The 25,309-nt window shown below is 48.0% G+C and overlaps 1 protein-coding gene across 1 annotated transcript in view; it reads right to left on the bottom strand.

Annotated features, from left to right (window-relative positions):
* Positions 1–1,940, bottom strand: part of prom1a (prominin 1a) — a 207,660-nt gene extending 205,720 nt beyond the window's left edge. Inside the window, exon 1 of the mRNA XM_070861197.1 lies at positions 1,842–1,940. Within this exon, the coding sequence (XP_070717298.1) occupies positions 1,842–1,940 (99 nt within the window). The remainder of the gene's footprint in view (positions 1–1,841) is intronic.
* Positions 1,941–25,309: the final 23,369 nt, after the last annotated feature.

Below are 25,309 nucleotides of genomic sequence, written 5' to 3'. Positions count from 1 at the left end.
CCATCTTCAGCCCGGGAACATTACAGATTACTATAAACACTGACAGCAGCCAGTGACAATCAATCAAACCAAACGAAAATCCAGAATGGGGATTGCTTCTGAATGAATCCTCCCAGTGATGCAGCAGTCCAGATTCCAGTCCCAGGGATCTTCATTTCGGGATCAGCCTCAGTGCGTTCCACAGCAGGCCCAGCCGGTGCGTGAGAGCACTTGGCCAGGGATGGGGGCGGCGAGCATCGGGTCCCTCCCACACAAGCTGCAGGATGCGCTGGGGGCAAGGAGCTACTGCGCATGCGCGCACATTCTAACGCACATGTTTTCAGTGCCGGGACAGTAGCTCCGCCCCCAATCCACGCTGTGCCAAGCCCCAGGAGGGGCAACACATGGCCACAATCAGGGGACATTTTTTCGGCGCCATTTTCATCCGATAAAAGCAGCGCAACTCCGGTGAGCGTACCAAAAATCTGCAGGGGCCAATTTTGAGCCCTTCAACCCAACTCACATCTCAGTAACAAAAGAATTGGAAAAAGAATTCCCACATAATCCAATTGCAATTCAAAAGTTCATCTTATAAAAATATTCCTGTCCCACTCGGAGCACCTCCACAACGAATGTAATACTCGCTCCTTTTGTTACATCAAAACATTTTGAGTAGCCATATTTAAGCAATCATTTTCAATTAAATCTTCGGTCCTTAGAACATAGGAACATAGAAATTTACGGCGCAGAAGGAGGTCATTTCGGCCCATCATGTCCGCACCTGCCGACAAAGAGCCGCAAGACTCTTGGTCAGCAGCCCTAAAGGTTACATATGAACCCATGAACAATGACAGAAAGGCAAAGAGCACCCAACCCAACCAGTCTGCCCAACAAAACTGCGACACCCCTTATACTGAAACATTCTACACTCCACCGCAACCCGAGCCATGTGATCTCCTGGGAGAGGCAAAAACCAGATAAAAACCCAGGCCAATTTAGGGAGAAAAAATCTGGCAAAATTCCTCTCCGACCCATCCAGGCGATCGAAACTAGTCCAGGGGATCACTCTGGCCGTATTCGAATCCCTGTAGCATCGTCTCTGTGCCAACCAAGAGGTTATCCAATCTAATCCCACTTACCAGCTCCAGGTCCGTAACCCTGCAGGTTCAAGTGCACATCCAAGCACCTTTTAAATGTGGTGAGGGTTTTCACCACCCTTCCAGGGAGCGAATTCCACATCCTCGCAACCCTCTGCGTGAAGAAGCCTCCCCTCAAATCCCCTCTAAACCTTCCACTAACCACCCTAAACTTATGCCCCCTCATAATTGACCCTTCCACCAAGGGAAATGGGGCCCTTGCTATTCACTATATCCAGGCCCCTCAACATTTTGCACACCTTAGAGGTCTCCCCTCAGCCTCCTCTGTTCCAAGGAGAACAAACCCAACCTACCCAATCTGTCCTCATAGCTAAGATTCTCCATTCCAGGCAGCATCCTCGTAAATCCCCTCTGCACGCTCTCTAGTGTAATCACGTCCTTCCTATAATACGGTGACCAGAATTGCACGCAGTACTCCAGCTGTGGCCTAACCAGAGATTATACAATTTAAGCATAACCTCCCTGCTCTTCTATTCTATGTCTCGGCCAATAAAGTCAAACATTCCGTATGCCTTCTTAACCACCTTCTGCAACTGACCTGCTACTTTCAGGGACTTGTGGACAAGCATTCCAAGGTCACTTTGTTCATCTATACTTCTAAGTGACCTACCGTGTAATGTGTATAACCTTTCCTTATTAGCCCTCCCCAAGTGCATCACCTCACATTTCCATGAATTAAATTCCATTTGCCACTGTTCTGCCCACCTGATCAGTAAGATTGATATCCTGCTGCAATCCATGACTTTCCTCTTCATTATTAATCACACAGACAATTTTAGTGTCATCTGCAATCTTCTTAATCATACCCCGTATATTCAAATCTAGATCATTGATGTATACCACAGTACTGAGTCCTGCAGAACCCCACTGAAAACATCCTTCCAGTCACAAAAACTTCCATCATCCATTGCCCTTTGCTTCCTACCTCTAAGCCAATTTTGGATTAAATTTGCCACTTTGCCCTGGATCCCATGGGCTTTTACAGTCATGACCAGTCTGCCATGTGGGACCTTATCAAAATCTTGGCTAAAGTCCATTTACACTAGATAGTACGCACTACCCTCATCGACCCTCCTGGTTACCTCCTTGAAAAATTCAATCAGGTTAGTCAAACACTATCTTCCCTTAACAAATCCGTGCTTACTGTCCCCAATTAATCCTTGCCTTTCCAAATGCAGATTTATCCTGTCCCTCATGATTTTTTCCAATAATTTTCCCAACACTGAGGTTAGGCTGTCAGGCCTGTAATTACTCGGCCTATCCCTTTCTCCCTTCTTAAACAAAGGTACCATATTAACAGTCCTCTGGCACCATGCCTGAATCCAAAGAGGACTGGAAAATGATGGTTAAAGCCTCTGCTATTTCCTCTTTTGCTTCGCTCAACAGCCTGGGATGCATTTCATCCGGGCCTGGGGACATCCACTTTCAAATCCACTGGTAAACCTCTTAATACCTCTTCTCTCACTGTGTTTATTTCATCCAGAGTTTCACACTCCTCCTCGATAACAGTATCTACATTGTCTGTTTTAATAAAGGAAAGGGGCACAAAGTATTCATTAAGAAGCACAACCACACCTTTTGCCTTCACACACAGATTATCCTTGTGGTCTCCAATAGGCCCTAGCCTTTCTTTAGTTATCCTCTTGTTCTTAATATATTTATAGAACATCTTTGGGTTTTCCTTGATTTTAGTTGACAAGAATTTTTCATGCTCTCTCTTAGCATTCCTAATGTCCTTTTTAATTTCACCTCTAAACTTCCTTTTTTTTCCCTCCAGAGATTCTACAGTATTTAGCCGTCGGTATATGACATAAGCTTCTCTTTTTTTCCTTTATCCTCCCCTTTAGGTCCCGTGACATCCAGGGGGCTCTAGGATTGTTATTCCACCCTTTTTCTTTAAGGGCACATGTTTGACCCGAGCCCTCCATATCAGAGTAGCGGAAGCAAAAATTCTGGAATCATTTAAGAAACAATTGGATGCTGCAATGGGGGGTTTTAGGATCTTTCTGGATGGGTGAATCATGATAGGCCAAAGATCCTTCCTCATCTATAATTATCTTGTGATCTTGGGTCTCAACGTGCATTAGAAAGCTGCTCAGGTTGTTGCCGAATGTGGACTCCATAGTGAGAAACAGTGATCAGTATCCTTTCTCCTTTTGAAGAAGTGATTTTAAGCTACAAAGCTTCATTACCTATCACTTACAGACAACGATTTGGCTGTTATCGAAGTTTCATGACATTAATACTTCTTACTCTGCATCCAGGATTAGAAAGATTCCATTTATATTTCCCGGCTCTAGAAGCAGCTGCTCATTGATTTGGCTTGCAGTTGAAGCCACTCTCAGAGCCTGCCAGCCAAGTTTTTCTTTTAAACTTTGAGGTAGGACGATATTACCTTGATGGTTCTCTCCAGATGCATACCTTTTCAGTAGAAAAGTGTGAAATCTGGTATCATCCCAAAACACACATTAAATTTTCAATCTCCCCTCCTTCAAACCCACCCCCAAAATTGAGGCCAAGGATTAATCTCCTAGCCAAAAGGGTACCTGTTCCAAAGATTCTGCTCCTGGTGATATTGAAACAGTACATAGGCAATAAAAGAAAGATGACTCTTTCTATTCTGCAATGTCCACCACCATAACGCTCATCATGTTTCTAAATTGTACAGATTATCTCAATGCATAAATTGGAGAGAGATTTGTAGAAACAGACTAAGTGAAGCATTCACTCAGATATCAAGAGAGTCAACATGTTTGTGTATCAATTGGCAGATCCATTCACCAAGAGGCTTCATGGGGAAAGCCTCCTAGCAAGGAACAGTGTTCCAACCTGGAAAATATGAAATTAAATGGGTTTTGTAACAAAGGTGAATTGTTTTGAAACAGTCATGAATGCTTTGACATTTCAGGACCCAGATTCATCAGTTATTAAAATTGTAAAATAATCTGCTTTCATTGCATCAGGATACAGGAAGAATTGTTTTGAACAGAACTGCATCTCATTCCATTGTCCAATCATGTCACACAATATCACAAATCTGCTCCCATTGGTGCGAGACATTTCTTTCTTCAAACACCTTGATACATTTGAGCATATTGAACATAAGTGGGGGACTGGTACCATCGGTTTTAGGCTTCGAGTACATATTTTAAACAAAAAACACAGAATATACACATGCAATTCATTATTCCTTGTCCATTATATTACAGTCCTAAAATTCTGTACTTCTGCTAAATCCTTAAACGAAACAGAAACCAGCTACAAGATTTCTGTTTATGGTTTAATACAATAAGCTTTTCATTTTATATAATACGTTAACAAAGATCACAATACTATCCCATAGGTGCATGTATTGCCAACTACCAGGACACAGTTGACGTATTTACTGAGACGTACGAAAGCATGGGCCTTACGCTAAATATTAGTAAGACAAAGGTCCTCCATCAGCCTGTCGTTGCCACACAGCACTGCCCCCCCGCCCCCCCCGCAGTCATCAAGATCCACGGCGCGGCCCTGAACAACGTGGACCATTTCGCAAACCTCGGAAGCCTCTTATCAACACCGCCTCCAGTGCACAAGTGTAGCCTTCGGTCACCTGAGGAAAAGAGTGTTCGAAGACCAGGCCCTCAAATCTGTCACGAAGCTTACGATCTACAGGGCTGTAATAATACCCGCCCTCCTATATGGCTCAGAGACATGGACCATGTACAGTAGACACCAAGTCACTGGAGAAATACCACCAACGATGTCTCCGCAAGATCCTACAAATCCCCTGGGAGGACAGATGCACCAACATTAGCGTCCTCAACCAGGTCGATGTCCCCAGCATTGAAGCAATGACCACATTTGAACAGCTCCACTGGGCAGGCCACATTGTCCATATGCCAGACACGAGACTCCCAAAGTAAGCGCTCTACTCTGAACTCCTTCACGGCAAGCAAGCCAGAAGTGGGCAGAGGAAACGTTACACAAGGGCACCCTCAAAGCCTCCCTGATAAAGTGCAACATCCTCACTGACACCTGGGAGTCCCTGGCCAAAGACCGCCCTAAGTGGAGGAAGTGCATCCGAGACAGCACTGAGCTCCTCATCGGTGAGAGCATGCAGAAATCAAGCGCAGGCAGCGGAAAGAGCATGCGGCAAAGCTGCGCCACCCTCCCCTACCCTCAACGACTATCTGTCCCACCTGTGACAGGGACTGTGGTTCATGTATTGGACTGTTCAGCCACCTAAAGACTCATTGAGAGTGGAAGCAAGTCTTCCTCAATTTCGAGGGACGGCCGATGATGAATCTGTAATGCAGCCCACATTCTGTATTGCGCTATAATAACTTGAGAAAGTGTGCAGCTTGGTACAACTTAAATCTATATTAAAAAAATCTTATGTACACATTTGCATGTTCCGAAACTTAATTTCCTGTCGTCATGATTTTGGCACAGTTTTTTTTCAACATTTAACATTAAAACTCCCGACATAAATCCCAATTGAATTGCAGTATATAAGCAGTTTGTCGGTCACTGTTGATGAATGAACCGAAACAATAAAAATATTTGCGCAAAAATATGTCATCTTTTTCCCCTCAGTAATTGAAGATTAGGTCCAAAATAAGATTTTGAACAAAGAACAAAAGAATATTTCACAATATGACTAATTTTAACCTTTGACTTGTTTATTATTGTTTTGTACCTGTAAAGCATGCACTCCCATGTTCCGCCACCAGGGAGTGCATCCCCTGAAGTCCCAAGGGATCCCAGCATCCCTTGGGAGCATTGTATATAAGCCTGCCCCTAAGGCCTGTTCCTCACTCTGGAATGCCTTATTAAAGACTGAGGTCACTGTTACTTTAACCTCCGTGTGTGCAGCCTCATCTGTGTACGGAACACAATAACTGACGATGAGTGTACGAATCCAACACAAAGATGCAGCAAACTGTGGGCATCCTGGAGAAGTTCTCGGAGGGTGAGGACTGGGAAGCCGATGTTGAACGGCAGACCAGTACTTTGTAGCCAACGAACTGGATGGAGAAGGAAGCGCTGCAAAAAGGAGAGCGGTCCTCCTCACGGTCTGCGGGGCACCGACCTATAGCCTCATGAAGAATCTTCTGGCTCCGGTGAAACCAACAAATAAGTTTTATGAGGAGCTGTGTACACTGTTTTGGGAGCATCTTAATCCGAGGGAAAGCGTGATATCAGTTCTTCATGTGCCAGCGATCTGAAGGTCAGGAAGTGGCGAGCTGCATCGCCGAGCTAAGGCGACTTGCAGGACAATGTGAGTTGATGGCTACCTGGAGCAGATGCTCAGAGACTTTTTTGTACTGGGCATTGGCCACGAGACCATCCTATGAAAACTTTTGACTGTAAAGACACCGACCCTCAGTCAGGCCATTGCCATAGCACAGGCGTTTATGTCCACCAGTGATAACACCAAACAAATCTCTCAGCACACAAGTGCTAGCAATGTTCATAAATTAACTGGAACTGTGTTTGCGAGCAGAAATGTACAGCGCAGAAACCACGAGTCTGCAACTGCCAGCAGGCCTCAGGTGACCCAGATGACTCAAAGTCCCCAACAAAGGATGAATGCAAGGCAATTCACACCTTGTTGGCGTTGTGGAGGCTTCCATTCAGCCTATTCATGCCGCTTCAAAGGGTATGTTTGCAAGAGCTGTGGAACAATGGGGCACCTCCAACGAGCTTGCAGCTCTGCAAAACCTGCTAACCACCACGTGGCAGAGGAAGATCAGTCCATGGTGAATCAAAGCAATTTCGAGCCTCAGAGAGGGGAGGCAGATGCTGAAGTACATGGGGTGCACACATTTTCGACAAAGCATCCACTTATAATGCTCAATGTAAAATTGAATGGCTTACCCGTAGCCATGGAACTGGAACACTGACGTTAGCCAATCCATCATGAGTAAAAAGATGTTTGAGAGACTGTGGTGCAACAAGGCACTCAGACCAGCCCTGAGCCCCATCCACACAAAACTGAGAACGTACACCAAAGAGCTCATCACTGTCCTGGGCAGCGCCATGGTCAAGGTCACCTACGAGGGCACGGTGCACGAACTGCCACTCTGGATTGTCCCAGGCGATGGCCCCACACTGCTTGGAAGGAGCTGGCTGGGCAAAATCCGCTGGAACTGGGATGACATCCGAGCGCTATCACATGACGATGAGGCCTCATATACCCAGGTTCTTAACAAATTTCCTTCCCTTTTTGAGCCAGGCATTGGAAACTTTTCCGGGGCGAAGGTGCAGATCCACTTGGTGCCAGAGGCACGACCCATTCACCACATGATGAGTGAAGAGAGTAGAAATCTAGCTGGACAGGCTGCAACGCGAGGGCATCATCTCCCCAGTGGAATTGAGCGAGTGGGCCAGCCCGATTGTTCCAGTACTCAAAAGTGATGGCACGGTCAGGATTTGCGGCGATTATAAAGTAACTCTTAATCGTTTCTCGCTACAGGACCAATACCCGCTACCTAAGGCAGACGACCTAGTTGCGACACTGGCAGGAGGCAAGACGTTCACCTAGCTCGACCTGACTTCGGCTTACATGACGCAGGAGCTGGAAGAGTCTTCGAAGGGCCTCACCGTATCAACACGCTCAAGCGACTATTCATCTACAACAGATGCCCGTTTGGAATTCGGTCGGCTGCAGCGATCTTCCAGAGAAACATGGAGAGCCTACACAAGTCGGTACCACGCACGGTGGTTTTTCAGGACGACATATTGGTCACAGGTCGGGACATCGTCGAGCACCTACAAAACCTGGAGGAGATCCTTCAGTGACTGGATCGCGTAGGGCTGCAGCTAAAGAGGTCAAAATGCATCTTCATGCCAACAGAAGGGGAGTTTTTGAGGAGAAAGATCACGGCGGACGGCATTCGGCCCACAAACGCCAAGACAGAGGCTATCAGAAACGCGCCCAGGTCACAGAACGTCACGGAGCTGCGGTCCTTCCTGGGACTCCTCAACTATTTTGGTCACTTCCTACCGGGGTTAAGCGCCCTCTTAGAGCCCCTACATTATTGCGTAATGGTGAGAACTGGGTATGGGGGAAAAAAACCAAGTAATTGCTTTTGAGAAAGCCAGAAACATTTTATGCTCCAACAAGCTGCTTGTATTATATAACCCGTGTAAAAGACTTGTGTTCGCATGTGACAAGTCGTCATACAGAGTCGGGTGTGTATTACAAGAAGCTAACGTTGCGGGGAAGTTGCAACCTGTCGCCTATGCCTCCAGGAGCTTGTCTAACGCCAAGAGGGCCTACAGCATGATTGAGAAAGAGGCATTAGCGTGTGTGTTCAGGGTAAAGAACCTGTTTGGCCTCAAATTTGAGCTGGAAACCGATCACAAGCCCCTCATATCCCTGTTCGCTGAAAACAAGGGGATAAATACTAATGCCTCAGCCCGCATACAAAGGTGGGCACTCACGCTATCAGCGTATAACTATACCATCCGCCACAGGCCAGGCACCTAGAACTGTGCGGATGCCCTCAGTCAGCTACCATTGCCCACCACGGGGGTGGAAATAGCGCAGCCTGCAAACTTGTTGATGGTGGCGCAGCCCGCAGACTTGTTGATGGTCATGGAAGCGTTTGAAAATGATAAATCACCTGTACGGCCCGCCACATTAGGACTTGAACCAGCCAAGATCCTCTGCTGTCCCTAGTAAAAAAAAACTGTATTGCATGGGAGCTGGGCTAGCATCCCCGTTGAAATGCAAGAGCTAATCAAGCTGTTCCAGCGGCGAAAGGACGAGCTGTCCATTCAGGCAGACTGCCTGTTGTGGGGTAACCGTGTAGTGCTACCCAAAAAAGGCAGGGAGACGTTCAACTCGGATCTCCACAGCACACCCGGGTATAGTAATAATGAAAGCGATAGCCAGATCCCACGTGTGGTGGCCCGGTATCGAGTCTGACTTAGAGTGCTGTGTAAGGCAATGCAGCGTGTGTGCTCAGTTGAGCAATGCGCCCAGAGAGGCACCACTAAGTTTGTGGTCCTGGCCCTCCAGACCATGGTCAAGGATCCATGTCGACTATGCGGGCCCGTTTCTCGGTAAAATGTTCCTGGTGGTGGTGGATGCTTTTTCAAAATGGATTGAATGTGAAATAATGTCGGGAAGCACCACCACCGCCACCGCCACCATTGAAAGCCTGAGGACCATGTTTGCCACCCACGGCCTGCCTGACATACTGGTCAGTAACAACGGGCCATGTTTCACCAGTGCCGAATTTAAAGAATTCATGACCCACAATGGGATCAAACATGTCACCTCGGCCCCGTTTAAACCAGCTTCCAATGGGCAGGCAAAGCGGGCAGTACAAACAATCAAACAGAGCCTTAAACGAGTCACAGAAGGCTCACTCCAAACCCGCCTGTCCCGAGTACTGCTCAGCTACCGCACAAGACCCCACTCGCTCACAGGGGTGCCCCCGGCTGAGCTACTCATGAAAAAGACACTTAAAACCAGACTCTCGCTGGTTCACCCCAACCTGCATGATCAGGTAGAGAACAGGTGGCAGCAACAAAATGTAAACGTGTGTCGCGCCACTGTGTCACAGGAAATTGATCTGAATGACCCTGTGTATGTTTCTAAACTATGGACATGGTCCCAAGTGGATCGCGGGCACGGTGATAGCTAAAGAAGGGAATAGGGTGTTTGTAGTCAAACTAGACAATGGACAAATTTGCAAAAAGCACCTGGACCAAACGAGGCTGCGGTTCACAGACTGCCCTGAACAACCCACAGCAGACTCCACCTTTTTCGAGCCCACAACACACACCCAAAGGATCAACGACACCACCCCGGACCAGGAAAATGAACCCATCACGTCCAACAGCCCAGCAAGGCCAGGCTCACCCAGCAGCCCTGCAGGGCCAACAACATGCCAGCCCAGCGAGGGCACAACCAACACACCAGAACAGACATTTGTACCGAGGCAGTCCACCAGGGAGAGAAAGGCTCCCGACCACCTCACCTTGTAAATAGTTTTCACTTTGACTTTGGGTGGGTGGGAGGGGGCGTGATGATGTATATCTGTAAACCATGCACTCCCATGTTCCGCCACCAGGGAGCACATCCCCTGAAGACCCAAGGGATCCCAGCATCCCTTGGGAGCACTGTATATAAGCCAGCCCCCTAAGGCCTGTTCCTCACTCTGGAGTGTCTTAATAAAGACTGAGGTCACTGTTACTTTAACCTCCCTGTGTGCAGTCTCATCTGTGTTAGGAACACAACAATTATCTCCTTGTACTTTCATTAAAGTTTTGACTGCAAGCCCTCAGTATCGCTCAACAACTCATTTTTACCTCACAGCAGTTGGAAAACTTTCAACCACATCTTTCCATTGAGCATCTGCAGTATGCAGAATTTCCCAGCATGCAGTATGTGCATCAACAGGAGTAGAAGGGTAGACAGATATGTCTTCTCATCCTGAGAATGAGAGTTGCTTTGCTTTTTCCAAAAGGCTTTCAAAGAAACTGGAGATTCAAATGTGGAAGTTTTATTTCAGGCAAGTCTAGCATTTATTTAAATTTAATAACAGACAACACTTGTGAACAGCAGTATGGGGTACAGCCACACCTGTGATCATGATTTGTTGGTTAATGTTCAGAAAATAAAACAAAACAAATAGGAGGAGTAGGCCATTCGGTCCCTCGAGTCTGCTCTGCCATTCAATATCATGGCTGATCTACCTCAACTCCACTATCTCCATATCTCTCGATCCCTTAATATTCAAAAATCTATCGATCTGTGTCTTGAATATACTCGACAGCCTCCACATTTATGGCAGAGAATTCCAAGGATTCACATCCCTCGGAGTGAAGAAATTTCTTCTCATCTCATTCCTAAATGGCTGACCCCTTATTCTGAGACTGTGGCGTGAGCATCATCCCTGCCCGTCATGTTTGTAACCTTCACATAACTGCAACCTTTATGTAACACTGTACACTGTATGCACCTGAGAAATGCACACCTTGACCACAGGGGGTGAACTTGTGGAAGACACTCCTCACCTGGTCATCCAGGTATATAAAGGGAGGTCCCACGCAGGGTCAGCACTTCTTGGTCCTGGGAATAAAGGTGCAGGTCACGTAGTGACCTTGTCTGCAGTACATGCCTCATGTGATTCGATAGTAAGGTGTAAGGACACCACATTTGGCGACGAGAAACAGGAATCAACGACCCATGAGGATGGCCACTGGTAGCACAGAGGAACGGTACTGTGTTGGTGAGGACTGGGATGATTTCGTTGAGAGGCTCCAGCAGAGCTTTGTCATGAAGGACTGGCTGGGAGAGGAAGCGGCAGACAAGCGAAGGGCGCATCCAAGCTGTGGATCCAAGACATATGCGCTGATGAAAGACCTGCTCGCACGTCCTTTGAAGAGCTCAGCACACTGATCGGTGAGCACCTCAAACCGGCGAGCAGTATACACGTGGCCCGGCACCGGTTCTATACACACCGGCGTCGGGAGGGACAAAGCATATCGGATTTCGTTGCAGACCTTCGGCATTTGCCCAGCCTCTAACTTCACAGACGCCTGCAGGGGGGAGATGTTAAGGGATTTCTTCATTGAGGGCATTGGTCATGCCGGGATTTTCAGGAAGCTTATTGAGACCAAGGACTTGACTTTGGAAAGGGTAGCGTTGATAGCTCAGACCTTCATGGCAGGGGAAGAGGAGACCAAGATAATTTACGCGTGCAGCCCTGGTTCCAACGTGGCGATGGACCAGGGAGTTAACATTGCGACTCAGAACCCCGCAGGCAGGCAAGGTCAATTCGACACCGCCCAGGTAGCAACAGGCTCTAGGGTGGGCCGGCAGCAGAGACAATGGCAGGGGGATCGGCAATTCACGCCATCACAAGGGACAATGCGTCCCAGGATGGGACCATTGACACTCACCAACAGAGTGCTCAGGAGTAATCAACGAGATAATCAGAGAGGAATGCCTGGTAACAGTTCCTTTGTTCACAACAATCTCAGCTCATGCTGGAGGTGCGGTGGCAGACATGCTGCGAAAACTTGTAGGTTTCAACAATTTATCTGTAGAAACTGTAACTTTATTGGACATTTGGCCAGAATGTGCAGAAAGCCCATTGAGAGGCTAGTTTATGAGGCAGAGGAACCAGACGAGGGGTCTGCAAGGCAGGTTGATGCTTGGGGCAAAGCTATGGAGGCTGAAGTCCAGCGGGTTCATGTGGCAGACATCCACAGCTCGTAGACCAAAACGCCACCTATGATGATGAAAGTCCTATTAAATGGCATCCTGGTACGCATGGAGCTGGACACAGGAGCCAGCCAGTCACTTATGAGTGCCCAACAATTTGAAAAACTATGGCCACTCAAAGCTAACAGGCCCAAACTGGAACGCATTGACACGCAGTTACGGATGTACACCAGAGATCATCCCAGTGCTAGGCAGTGGAAACTTGGTGGTCACACACAATGGATCGGAGAACCGGCTACCACTCTGGATTGTCCCGGGGAATGGTCCCGCGCTCTTGGGGAGGAGCTGGTTAGCCGAGATGAACTGGAAATGGGAGGGGATGTGCACGCCATTTCATCTGCGGAGCGAAGTTCATGCTCACAGGTCTTACAGAAATTCGAGTCACTTTTTCAACCAGGTGTCGGGATTTTCAAGGGCACCAAAGTAGTGATACACATCACCGCAGACGCCAGACCAGTGCACCACAAAGCCAGACTCGTGCCGTATGTGATGCATGAGAGAATTGAGAGTGAGTTGGACAGGTTGCTAAGAGAGGGCATCATTTCGCCTGTTGAATTCAGTGACTGGGCAAGCCCCATCATCCCTGTCCTAAAAACGGATGGCTCGGTCAGGATCTGTGGCGACTACAAGGCCACTATCAACCGAGTGTCACTACAAGACCAATACCCGCTTCCGAGAGCAGAGGATCTTTTTGCCACGCTGGCAAGCGGCAAGCTGCTCACCAAGTTGGACCTCACTTCAGCCTACATGACCCAGGAACTGGGCGAAGGATCCAAGCTACTGACCACAATCACCACGCAACAAGGGGCTGTTTGCCTACAACAGGTGTCCGTTTGGCGGTCGCTATCTTTCAAAGGAACATGGAAAGCTTGCTCAAATCCATCCCTGGAACAATCATATTTCAGGACGACATCTTTATCACGGGTCGAGACACCGAGGAACACCTCCACAACCTGGAGGTGCTGCTACACCGACTGGACTGGGTAGGCCTGCGACTAAAGAAGTCCAAGTGTGTGTTTTTGGCCCCAGAGGTCAAGTTTCTGGGCAGGAGGGTTGCTGCAGACGGGATTTGGCCTACCGAATCCAAAAGGAGGCGATTAGTCGTGCACCCAGGCCCGGCAACACGTCGGAGTTGCGTTCATTTCTGGGGCTCTTGAACTATTTCGGGAACTTTCGGCCGAACTTAAGCACATTGTTGGAGCTGCTACACGTGCTCCTGCGTAAGGGTTGTGATTGGTTTTGGGGGGACTGTCAGGAACGGGCTTTCAATCGGGCGCGGAACCTGCTTTGTTCTAATAAGCTGTTGACTCTGTACAACCCCTGTAAGAAATTGGTTTTGACATGTGAGGCATCATCCTATGGGGTTGGGTGCATGTTGCAGCAGAGTAATGATGAGGGCCAACTCCAACCTGTGGCTTATGCCTCCAGGTCGCTCTCCCAGGCAGAACGGGGATATGGGATGGTTGAAAAGGAAGCACTCGCATGTGTCTACAGGGTGAAAAAGATACATCAGTACCTTTTCGGCAGAAGGTTCGAGTTAGAAATGGACCACAAGCCGTTAACATTCCTGTTGTCCGACAGCAAGGCTGTCAATGCCAATGCGTCAGCTCCAATACAGCAGTGGGCACTCACACTGGCTGCGTATGACTATACCATACGGCACTGGCCAGGCACCGAAAATTGCGCTGACGTGCTCAGCAGGCTCCCACTGGCCACCACTGGGGGCGTCGGAGCAAAGAGCGGAGATGGTCATGGCCATTGAGGGTCCCCCATCACAGCCCGCCAGATCAAAATCTGGACCAACAGAGATCCCCTCCTATCCCTGATAAAGAAATGTGTCCTGACTGGGGATTGGGCGCCCGCACACGGAGCATGCCCAGAGGAGGTCAGACCATTTCACAGACGGATGGACGAGCTCTCCATCCAAGCCGACTGCCTGCTATGGGGCAGCCGGGTAGTCATGCCCCAGAAAGGAAGGGAAGCATTCATCAGGGAACTCCAACAGCGAGCACCCAGGCATCGTGCTAATGAAGGCCATTGCCCGGTCACATGTATGGTGGCCGGGAATTGACTCAGACCTGGAACACTGAATTCGCAGGTGCACGACGTGCGCTCAGCTGGGAAATGCCCCCAGGGAGGCCCCACTCAGCCCGTGGCCCTGGCCCACCAGGCCATGGTCACGTATTCACGTAGACTACGCGGGCCCGTTCATGGGAAAAATGTTCCTGATTGTTGTCGATGCATACTCGAAATGGATCGAGTGCATCATACTGAATTCGTGCACGACATCCACCACTGTGAAGAGTCTGCCTACGGTCTTTGCGACCCATGGCTTGCCGGACATCCTGGTTAGCGACAATGGCCTGTGTTTCACTAGCTATGAATTCCATGAGTTTATGTCGAGTAATGGTATCAAACACGTCAGGACAGCACCGTTCAAGCCGGCATCCAATGGCCAGGCGGAATGTGCGGTTCAAATCATAAAACAGGGCATGCTCCGGATTCAAGGGCCCTCCCTTCAGTACCGCTTATCGTGCCTCCTGCTGGCCTATAGGTCCCACCCACATTCACTCATGGGAGTCCCGCCCGCGGAACTACTCATGAAACGCACGCTTAAAACGCGGCTGTCCCTCATTTATCCAGCCCTGTCAGACATTGTTGAGGGCAAGCGCTAGTCCCAAATCGAGTGCCGTGATCGCAACTCAGTGGGGAGATGCACAGAAATCGATGACCCTGTATTAGTTCTCAATCATACTTTGGGACCCAAGTGGCTTGAGGGTACTGTAATTGGCAAAGGGGGGGAATAGGGTCATAGGGGTCAGACTTAACAATGGGCAGATATGCCGCAAACATCTGGACCAAGTAAAGAAAAGGTTCAGCATGGACACTGAGGAAGATCATGAGATGTTACCTACACCACTGCCAGTGAACGAGCAACAAGGACATTCACCAGCATGTACAGTCCCTGCGGCCAGGCCGGACAGGCCGGAATCACCTCAGGCAAGAGACGCATGCCAAGGCTCAACCACCAGAGCCCCAACTGCGGCACTCCACGAGAGAGCGTCGACCGCCTAAAAGATTCAATCTTTGACCCAAAGATGTTGGGGGGAGGTGATGTCATGTTTGTAACCTTCACATAACTGTAATCTTTATGCAACAATAGTGTACACACCTGAGAAATGCACACCTTGACCACAGGGGGTGAACTTGTGGGAGACACTCCTCACCTGGTCATCCAGGTATATAAAGGGAGGTCCCACGCAGGGTCAGCATTTCTTGGTCCTGGGAATAAAGGTTCAGGTCACGTAGTGACCTTGTCTGTAGTACATGCCTCGTGCGATTCTATAGTAAGGTGCAAGGACACCACACTGCCCACGCATCTTTAAGATCACAGCCAGTGTGTGAGGTGGTGTCATGTGTTCTCCCAACCAAGCCTTAGTAAGCGTTTTAGTTGGGAGGTTTTTCTGCAAGGACCATAGGGGTACGTCCAGCTGGTCGGTACAGATTCGGGGTACACTGTGGATCTGAGCAGAGGGTTTAGATGTTGGGTACTTCGCGATAGGGGCGATTTAGACACGCCAGGGTATTGGATTGTACTACATCGTCACTGTTTATTTGTAGTTTTGCTATGTTGAGGTAGTTTTAATAAAGCATTACCAGTTGAGAGCGAGGTATTTGTCTGTGACTCATTCATCTGTTCGGTACAGTAATCACTCCCAGATATAGAACTACTGTAACATGCAGGTGCATCGAAAACACCCAAGGGAAATCACTTACAAGGCTTAAGCCTAGAAGTGAGGTACAATGGGACTTCTAATCCCATTCGGATGTGGCACTGACCCTGCCAGAGTTTGTGGGGTCAACTCATTTAAGTAATCCAAGGTGGACAGTTGTACCCAACTACACCACATTTATACTGCTGGAGGGGGGGCGGGGAAATGAATTAATCCCAAGAAACACCCTGTCTGGAACCCACCAGGGGGAGGGGGAACAAGGAGGAAAATTACAATTGTGCAACAAGATATAAAACAAAATGCTACCAAAGAAGGGCTCAAGCAGCACTAGAGGATGGAACAGGTCAGAGATCAACAGAAATGGTAGAAAAGACAAACGGAGCGTTCAGTTTCAGAAGTTTGCAATCAAAGGCTGAGATCTAAACTAGGAAGGAGTAGCTCTTTAGGGTTGGGGCAATAGAGCTTTAAAGCCATGTGGAGGGAGATAACAGTAACAGTTAGTGTCCCCTCCACAACGTCCAGGATTTCTTTGCAGTGCTACCTCACCAGAACACCAACATGAGGTACCTGTAATGCTTTGACCTATAGCCTATACAGTGTCAGCTGTGGCTCAGTGGATTGCACTCTCGCCTCAAAGTCAGAAGGTCGTAGGTTCAAGTCCCACTCCAGGGACTTGAGCATAATAAAACATCTAGGTTGACACTCCAGTGCAGTGCATTGTCAGAGGCGCTGCCTTTCGGATGAGATGTTGAACCGAGGCCCCGTCTGCTCTCTCACGTGGACGTAAAAGATCCCATGGCGCTATTTCAAAGAAGAGCAGAGGAGTTATCCCTGGTGTCTTGGCCAATATTTATCCCTCAATCAACATAACAAAAAGCAGATTCTGGGGTCATTTTTACATTGCTGTTTATCGGAGCTTGCTTGTGCACAAATTGGTTGCTGTGTTTCCCACATTACAACAGTGACTACCTAAAGTACTTAATTGACCGTAAAGCACTTTGAGACATCCAGTGGTCGTGAAAGGTGCTATATAAATTAAAGTTTTTCTTCCTTTAATCCTTCTCTGCACTCAATATACATGTTCCTGCACTCTTCAAATTTCAGTGTGACCTTCGATAAAATGACACACATTACAATGATACAGCACAGGAGGTCATCATTCAGCCCATCATGCCTGTGCCGGCTCTTTGAAAGCAATTCAATTAATCCCACTCCACTTTCCCCATAGCCCTGCAAATGTTCCCCCCTTCAAGTATTTACCCTATTTTGAAAGTTACTACTGAATCTGTAATGTCTCCATCATCTCTCTCTTGTGAAGACAGGTGCAAAGTATTCATCAGCAACCATGCCCACGCCTTATGCCTCAAGACACATTACACCTTTTTGGTCTCCAATAGGCCCTACTCTTTCCCAAGTTATTCCCTTGTTCTTTATGAATTTATAAAACATCTTTGGGTTTTCCTTGATGAAACTTGGCATTATTTTTTCATGCCCTCTCTTTGCTTTCCTAATTTCACCCCTGCACTTTCTATACTCCTCTAGGTTTTCTGCAGGTATTTAGCTCTCGGTATCTGACACAAGCTTTCTCTTTTTTGCCTTATCCTATGCTGTATTGCCCTTTGACATCCAGGGGGCTCTAGATTTTGGAGTCTCACACTTTCTCTGTGGGAACCCATTTGGTCTGAACCCTCACCATCTCCTCCTTGAATGCCTCCCAGTACTCGGGCACGGATTTACCATCAAGTAGATGTTTCCAGTCCACTTCCTAAATCACATCTCTGCTTAGTAATATTGGCCTTTTCACAATTGAGAACTTTTACTCCTGCTCTATCTTTGTCCTTTTCCATAACTACACTAAATCTAACTGAATTATGATCACTACCATCAAAATGCTCTCCCATTGGTACCCTATTCCAGCTGCCTAGCTTCATTCCCAAAAAACAAGTCCAGAATTGCCCTCTCTCATATTGGACTTACTGCATATTGTTTAAAAATGTTCTCCTGAATGCATTTAAAGAGTTCTGTGTCCTCTATACCTTTTACATTGATTCTATCCCAATTAATATTAGAGTGGTTGAAATCTCCGACTATTACTGCCCTATTGTTTTTGTACTTCAGAAATTTACCTACACATTTGCTCTTCTACCTCCTTCTGACTATTTGGGGGTCTATAGTACACCAACCAAATGATTGCCTTTTTTTGTTCTTCAATTCAACCCATATAGCCTCATTTGATGATCCCTCGAACATATCATCCCTCCTCACAGCTGTAATTGTTTCTTTAACCAATATTGCGACCCTCTTCTTTAACACCCCCCTCCCTCTGTATCCTCCTCTCGATCTCGTCTGAAAACCCTGTAACCACGAATGTTGAACTGCCATTCCTGCCCTTCTTTAAGCCACGTTTCAGTAAAAGCTACTACATCATGCCCTCAGCTCATCTTCCTTATGTAATAGACTCCTTGCATTAAATAGACCCCCAAGCAGTCAGAGGGAGATAGAAGAACAAATATGAAGGGGAAATTGCTGCGAAGTGCAAAAACTAGAGCTGCAATAGTAATATTGACTGGAAAAAAGGTAGTGTGAATGTTAGAGGGTGTGGAATTCTTAAAATGCATTCAGGTGAACTTCTTTATGTACTTCCAGTATGTAACAAGGGAGGGGGCAGTTCTGGACTTGGTTTTGGGGAATGAAATGGGGCAGGTGGAAGGGGTATCAGTGGATAGCATTTTGGTGCTAGTGATCATAATTCAGTAAGATTTAGGGTAGTTATAGAAAAGGACAAAGGGGACCAGGAATAAAAGTTCTCAATTGGGATAAAGCTAATTTAGCTGAGATGGGATTTGGCCAAAGTGGACTGGAAACAGCCACTGGCAAATCAGTGTCAGAGCAGTGGGAGGCATTCAAGGAGATCCTGAGGATACAGAGCAAGTATGTTCCCTTCAAAAAAAATGGTGGGGCTAACAAATCTAGAGCCCCCTGAATGTCAAGGTAAGATTTTGAAAAGGGAAGCTTATGACATAGTTCAGGAGGCCCGGAGGTCCGAGAGTTCGGGAGGTCAGGAGTCCGAGGAGTAGGAGACCCGGAGATTGGCGAGGAGTTCACTTCAGGTGAGGAGCTCACAGCCTTCATCCGAGCAGGTAAGTGATTGGTAAGTATCTCTCTTTCTCTTTTATAATCTGATAAGTCTAATTGGAGAGATGGCAGGACAGCTCAGTCCTGTGGAGTGCATGTCCTGCAGCAAGTGGGAAGTCCTGCATGCTTCGTGTGGCCTAGACAACCATGTGTGCAGGTGCTGTCTCCAGCTTCAACTACTCGACCTCCGCATTTCGGAGCTTGAGCGGCGGCTGGAGTCAATACGGTGCATCCGCGAGGCTGAGAGCTACGTGGATAGCACGTTTCAGGAGGTGGTCACCCCGCAGCTTAAAAGCATGCAGGCAGAGAAGTGGGTGAACACCAGACGGAGGAAAAATGCTTGGCAGGTAGTGCAGGAGTCACCCCGTGAGTCCATCTCGCTTTCCAACCGATATTCTCTTCTGAGCACCAGTTAGGGCGATGTTGCCTCTGAGGAGTGCAGCCAGAGCCAAGTCCAAGGGGCCACGGGTGGTTCAGCTGCACAGGGGGGAGGGACAAAGAATAAAAAAGCTGTAGAGGTAGGGAATTCAATAGTTAGGGGAAGAGAGAAGAGTTTCTGCAGCAGTAGACGTGACTCCAGGAAGGTATGGTGCCTCCCTGGTGCCAAGGTCAAGGATGTCACAGAGCAAACGCAAGGCATTCTGGGGGGAAAGAGGGTAAACTGCTAGAGGTCATGGCCCATATCAGGACCAATGACATAGGTAGAAAGAGGGATGGGGTTCTGCAGGCAGAATTTAGGGAGTTAACAGAAAAATTAAAAGGTAGGGCCTCAAAGGTAGTAATTTCCGGGTTACTACCGGTGCCACGTGCTAATGAGCACAAGAATGAGAGAGGGAGGATGAATGCATGGTTGGAGAGTTGGTGTAAGAGGGAGGGCTTTAAATTCCCGAGGCATTGGGACCGCTTCTGGGGGAGCTGCGACCTGTACAATCCGGACGTGTTGCACCTCAACAGTGCTGGGACCAATATTCTCATGGGGAGATTTTCTAGTGCTGTTCAGGAGAGTTTAAACTAGCTTGGCAAGGGGATGGAACCCTGAGAACAAATTCAATTGGGAAGGAAGTAAAGCTGAAAATGGAAAGCAAGAATGTAGATAGTGAATCTGTAAGACAGAGGAAACAAGGGTTAGTAAGTAGTAATCAAGAGTTCTTTCTGTGCTAAATGATATATACTTTAATGCAAGATGTATAGCGAATAAGATAGATGAACAGAGAACAGATAGACACTTAGGTGTATAACATTATAGCCATTACAGAGACATGGCTGAAAGAGGGGCAGGTTTGGCAGCTAAATATTCCTGAGAGGGGGGTAAAAAGGGAAGGGGGTCGCGGTATTGATTAAAGAAACTATTACAGCTGTGAGGAGGGACGATATGTTAGAGGGATCAAATGAGGCCATATGGGTCGAAAAAAAAAAAGGGGCGATCACACTATCGACCCCCAAACAGTCGGAGGGAGATAGAAGAGCAAATATGTAGGCAAATTTCTGTGAAGTCCAAAAACCTAATATTGATTGGGACAAATATAGTGTGATGAGTATAGAGGGTGCAGAATTCTTAAAATGCATTCAAGAGAACTTTTTTAATCAGTATGTAACAAACCCACTGGAGGGGGCGGTTCTGGATTTAATTTTGGGGAATGAAGCTGGGCAGGTGGAAGGGGTATTAGTGGGAGAGCACTTGGGTGCCAGTGACCATAATTCAGTCAGTTTCAAGGCAGTTATGGATAAAGACAAGGATAGATCAGGAATAAAAGTCCCAAATTGGGGAAAAGCTAACTTTGCTAAGTTGAGAAGTGATTAGGTCACAGTGGACTGGAAATAGTTACTTGTACGTAAATCAGTGTCGGAGATGTTATGTATGCAAAACTATGTAACCAGCATTCTACCGCCACCAGAGGGCGAATCTGTTGGAGTCCCTTGGGAGCACTGTATTTAAACAGGCCTCCCATGCTGTACCAGCACTCTGGAGTTAGAATAGAGACACTAAGGTCTACAGTACTCAGTCACATTGCTTTATTCAAGACATAGCAACTGACGACGAGATAACAAACCATGCAGAGAATGCAGTGAACTGTTGGTATCCTGGAGAAATTCTCAGAAGGGGATGATTGGGAAGCCCTCGTGGAGCGACTCGACCAATACTTCATGGCCAACGAGCTGGAAGGGAGTACGAATGCTGCCAAACGAAGGGCAATCCACCTCACCGTCTGCGGGGAAACAACCTATGGCCTCATAGAATCATCTTGCTCCGGTGAAACCAACAACCAAATTGTATGAAGAACTGTGTACACTGGTCCGGGAGCACCTAAATCTGAAGGAGTGCATTCTGATGGCAAGGTATCGATTTTACACATGTCAACGGTCTGAAGGCCAGGAGGTGGCGAGCTACGGCGCCTTGCAGGACATTGTGAATTCGATGGATTCCTGGAGCCAATGCTAAGAGACTTTTTTTGTGCTTGGCATTGGCCATGAGGTTATCCTTCGCAAACTATTGACTGTTGAAACACCGAGCCTGAGCAAAGCCATAACGACAGCCCAGGCATTTATGACCACCAGCGATAACACCAAACAAATTTTGCAGCATAAAGATGCATCGGCAAGTACTGTACATAAAGTAACATCGTTTTCAGGCAGGAATGCATATGGCAGAACGTACATGCCTGCAGCTACACAACCTCAGATGACTGAGTCCGCCATCAAGTGTTAATGCGAGGCAATTGACACCTTGTTGGTGCTGCGGAGGTGATCATCGAGCCCATCAATACCGCTTCAAACACTATGCGTGCAAAGGCTGTGGAACAATGGGACACCTCCAGCGAATGTGCAGACGAGCTGCAAACACTGCAAACCACCACGTTGCAGAGGAAGACCGATCCATGGCGGATCAAACTGAACTAGAGACTCAAACCAAGGAGGCAGAAGTGTACAGGGTACACACCACCACTAAATGTCCACCGATCATGTGAAAAGTTGAACTGAACGGAATTCCAGTATCCATGGAATTGGACACTGGTACGAGTCAGTCCACCATGAGCAAAAAGGCCTTCGACAGGTTGTGGAGCAACAGAGGCACAAGCTAAGCCCTATTCACACCAAGCTGAGAACTTACACTAAAAAGCTGATCCCTGTAATTGGCAACGCAGCAGTAAAAGTCTCCTATGATGGAGCAGTGCATGAACTACCACTATGGATTATACCAGGAGATGGCCCCACACTGTTCGGCAGAAGCTGGCTGGGAAAAATCCGCTGGAACTGGGACAACATCTGAGCGCTATCATCCGTCGACTACGCCTCAAATGCCCAGATTCTGAGCATGTTCCCATCGTTGTTTGAGCCAGACATCGGAAGTTTCTCGGGGGCGAAGGTGCAGATCCACTTGATTCCCGATACACGACTCATCCACCACAAGGCACGGGCGGTGCCATACATGTGAGAGACAGTGGCGATTGAGCTGGACAGGCTGCAACGAGAGGGCATCATCGTGCCGGTGGAGTTCAACAAGTGGGCCAGTCTGATTGTTCCGGTTCTCTAGGGCAATGGCACGGTCAGAATTTGTGGGGACTATAAAGTAACGGTTAACCGTTTTTCGCTGCCGGATCAGTGCCCACTACCCAAGGCAAACGACCTATTTGCGACGCTGGCAGGAGGAAAGACATTCAGCAAGTTGGACCTGACCTCGGCCTACATGACGCAGGAGCTGGCGGAATCTTCGAAAGGCATCAATACGCACAAAGGTCTGTTCATCGACAATAGATGCACGTTTGGGATTCAATCGACTGCAGCTATTTTTCAAAGGAACATGGAGAGTCTGCTAAAGTCGGTTCCGCGCACCGTGGTTTTCCAGGACGACATATTGATCACAGGTCGGGACACCATCGAACACTTGCAGAACCTGGAAGAGGTTCGAAATCGGCTACATCGTGTGGGACTCAGGTTGAAGCGCTCGAAGTGTGTTTTCCTGGCACCAGAGGTCGAGTTCTTAGGGAGAAGAATTGTGGCAGACGGCATCAGACCCACCGACGCCAAGACGGAGGCCATCAAGAACGCGCCGAGACCACAGAACGTGACGGAGCTGCGGTTGTTCCCGGGACTACTCAATTATTTTGGTAATTTCCTACCCGGCTTAAGCACCTTGCTAGAACCTCTACACATGTTGCTAAGCAAGGGAGATGACTGGGTATAGGGGAAAATCACAAGAGACAGCTTTTGAGAAAGTCCGAAATCTGTTATGTTCCAACAAACTGCTTGTCCTGTATGATCCTTGTAAACGTTTAGTGCTAGCTTGAGATGCGTCTTCGCACAGGGTCGGGTGTGTGTTACAACAAGCAAATAAATCGGGAACATTGCAACCGGTCGCTTATGCGTCCAGGAGCTTGTCCATGGCCGAAAGGGCCTACAGCATGATTGAAAAGCTCTGGCATGCGTTTACGGGGTGAAAAAAATGCATCAGTATCTGTTAGGGCTTAAGTTCGAGTTAGAAACTGACCATAAGCCGTTCATATCGCTATTCTCAGACCAAAGGTATTAATACCAATGCCTCTGTTCGCATCAAAAGATGGACGCTCACACTGTCTGCATATAACTATGTAATTCACCACAGGCCAGGCACAGAGAACTGCGCTGATGGCCTCTGTCAGCTACCATTACCCACCACCGGGGTGGAAATGGCACAGCCTGCAGATTTGCTCTTGGTGATGGATGCATTTGAAAACGAAAAGTCACCCATTACGGCCCGCCAGATCAGGACCTGGACCAGCCAGGATCCTTTACTGTCCTTTGTAAAAAAAAAAGCGTGTCCTCCATGGGAGCTGGTCCAGCGTCCCAATGGAGATGCATGAAGAGATCAAGCCGTTCCAGCAGCATAAAGACGAAATGTCCATACAGGCGGTCTGTCTTTTGTGGAGTAATCGCGTGGTTTTGCCCAAGAAAGGCAGGGAAACGTTCATACGCGACCTACACAGTACCCACCCAGGCATAGTAATGATGAAAGCTATAGCCAGATCCCATGTGTGGTGGCCCAGCATCGACTCAGATTTGGAGTCTTGCATGCGCCAATGCAACACTTGCTCTCAACTGAGCAATGCACCCAGGGAGGCACCGTTAAATTTGTGGTCATGGCCCTCCAAACCTTGGTCTAGGATCCACGTTGACTTCGCTGGTCCGTTTCTAGGCAAAATGTTCTTGGTTGTTGTGGATGCTTATTCAAAATGGATTGAGTGTAATAATGTCTGTAAGCACGTCCACTGCCACCATCGAAAACCTATGAGCCATGTTTGCCAAACACAGCCTGCCTGATGTCCTTGTCAGCGACAACGGGCCGTGCTTCACCAGCACTGAATTCAAGGAATTCATGACCCGCAATGGGATCAAGCACGTCACATCTGCCTTGTTCAAGCCCGCATCCAAAGGCCAGGCAGAACGGGCAGTCCAAACTATCAAGCAAAGCTTGAAACACGTCAGAAGGCTCCCTGCAGACCTGCCTATCCAGAGTCATGCTCAGCTACTTCACCAGACTCCACTCGCTCACTGGGGTTCCCCCAGCCGAGCTGCTCATGAAAAGGGCACTCAAAACAAGGCTCTCTCTAGTCCACCCCGATTTCCATGATCACGTCGAGGGCAGGCAGCATCAACAAAGTATGTACCATGATCTAGCAAATTTGTCAGGCGATATTGAAAGCAATGACCCTGTACTTGTACTCAACTATGGACATGGTCCCAAATGGCTTGCTGGCACTGTCATCGCCAAAGAAGGGAGTAGGGTGTTTCAGGTCAAACTCGCAAATGGACTAACTTGCAGAAAGTACTTGGACGAAACCAAACTGCGAGTCACAGACAGCCACGAGCAACCTGAAGAGGACACCACCAAATTCAACCCTCCGACACACACACACACACACACACAAAGTGGCAACCGACATCACGGTTGACCACAAAGCTGAACTCAATCATCACCAGGAGCCCAGCAAGGCCAGCTGCGCGGTAGCCCAGCGAAGAACCAACCAACTCATCTGCACCTACAATAGTAGCGAAACGATCGACTAGGGAGTGGAAAGCCCCAGATCGTCTCACCC

This window comes from Pristiophorus japonicus, chromosome 2, assembly GCF_044704955.1.
Source record: "Pristiophorus japonicus isolate sPriJap1 chromosome 2, sPriJap1.hap1, whole genome shotgun sequence".
Taxonomy (NCBI): Eukaryota; Metazoa; Chordata; class Chondrichthyes; family Pristiophoridae; genus Pristiophorus; species Pristiophorus japonicus.
The sequence above is the reverse complement of the archived record's forward strand: the minus strand, read 5'-3'. Positions and strand labels throughout refer to the sequence as shown.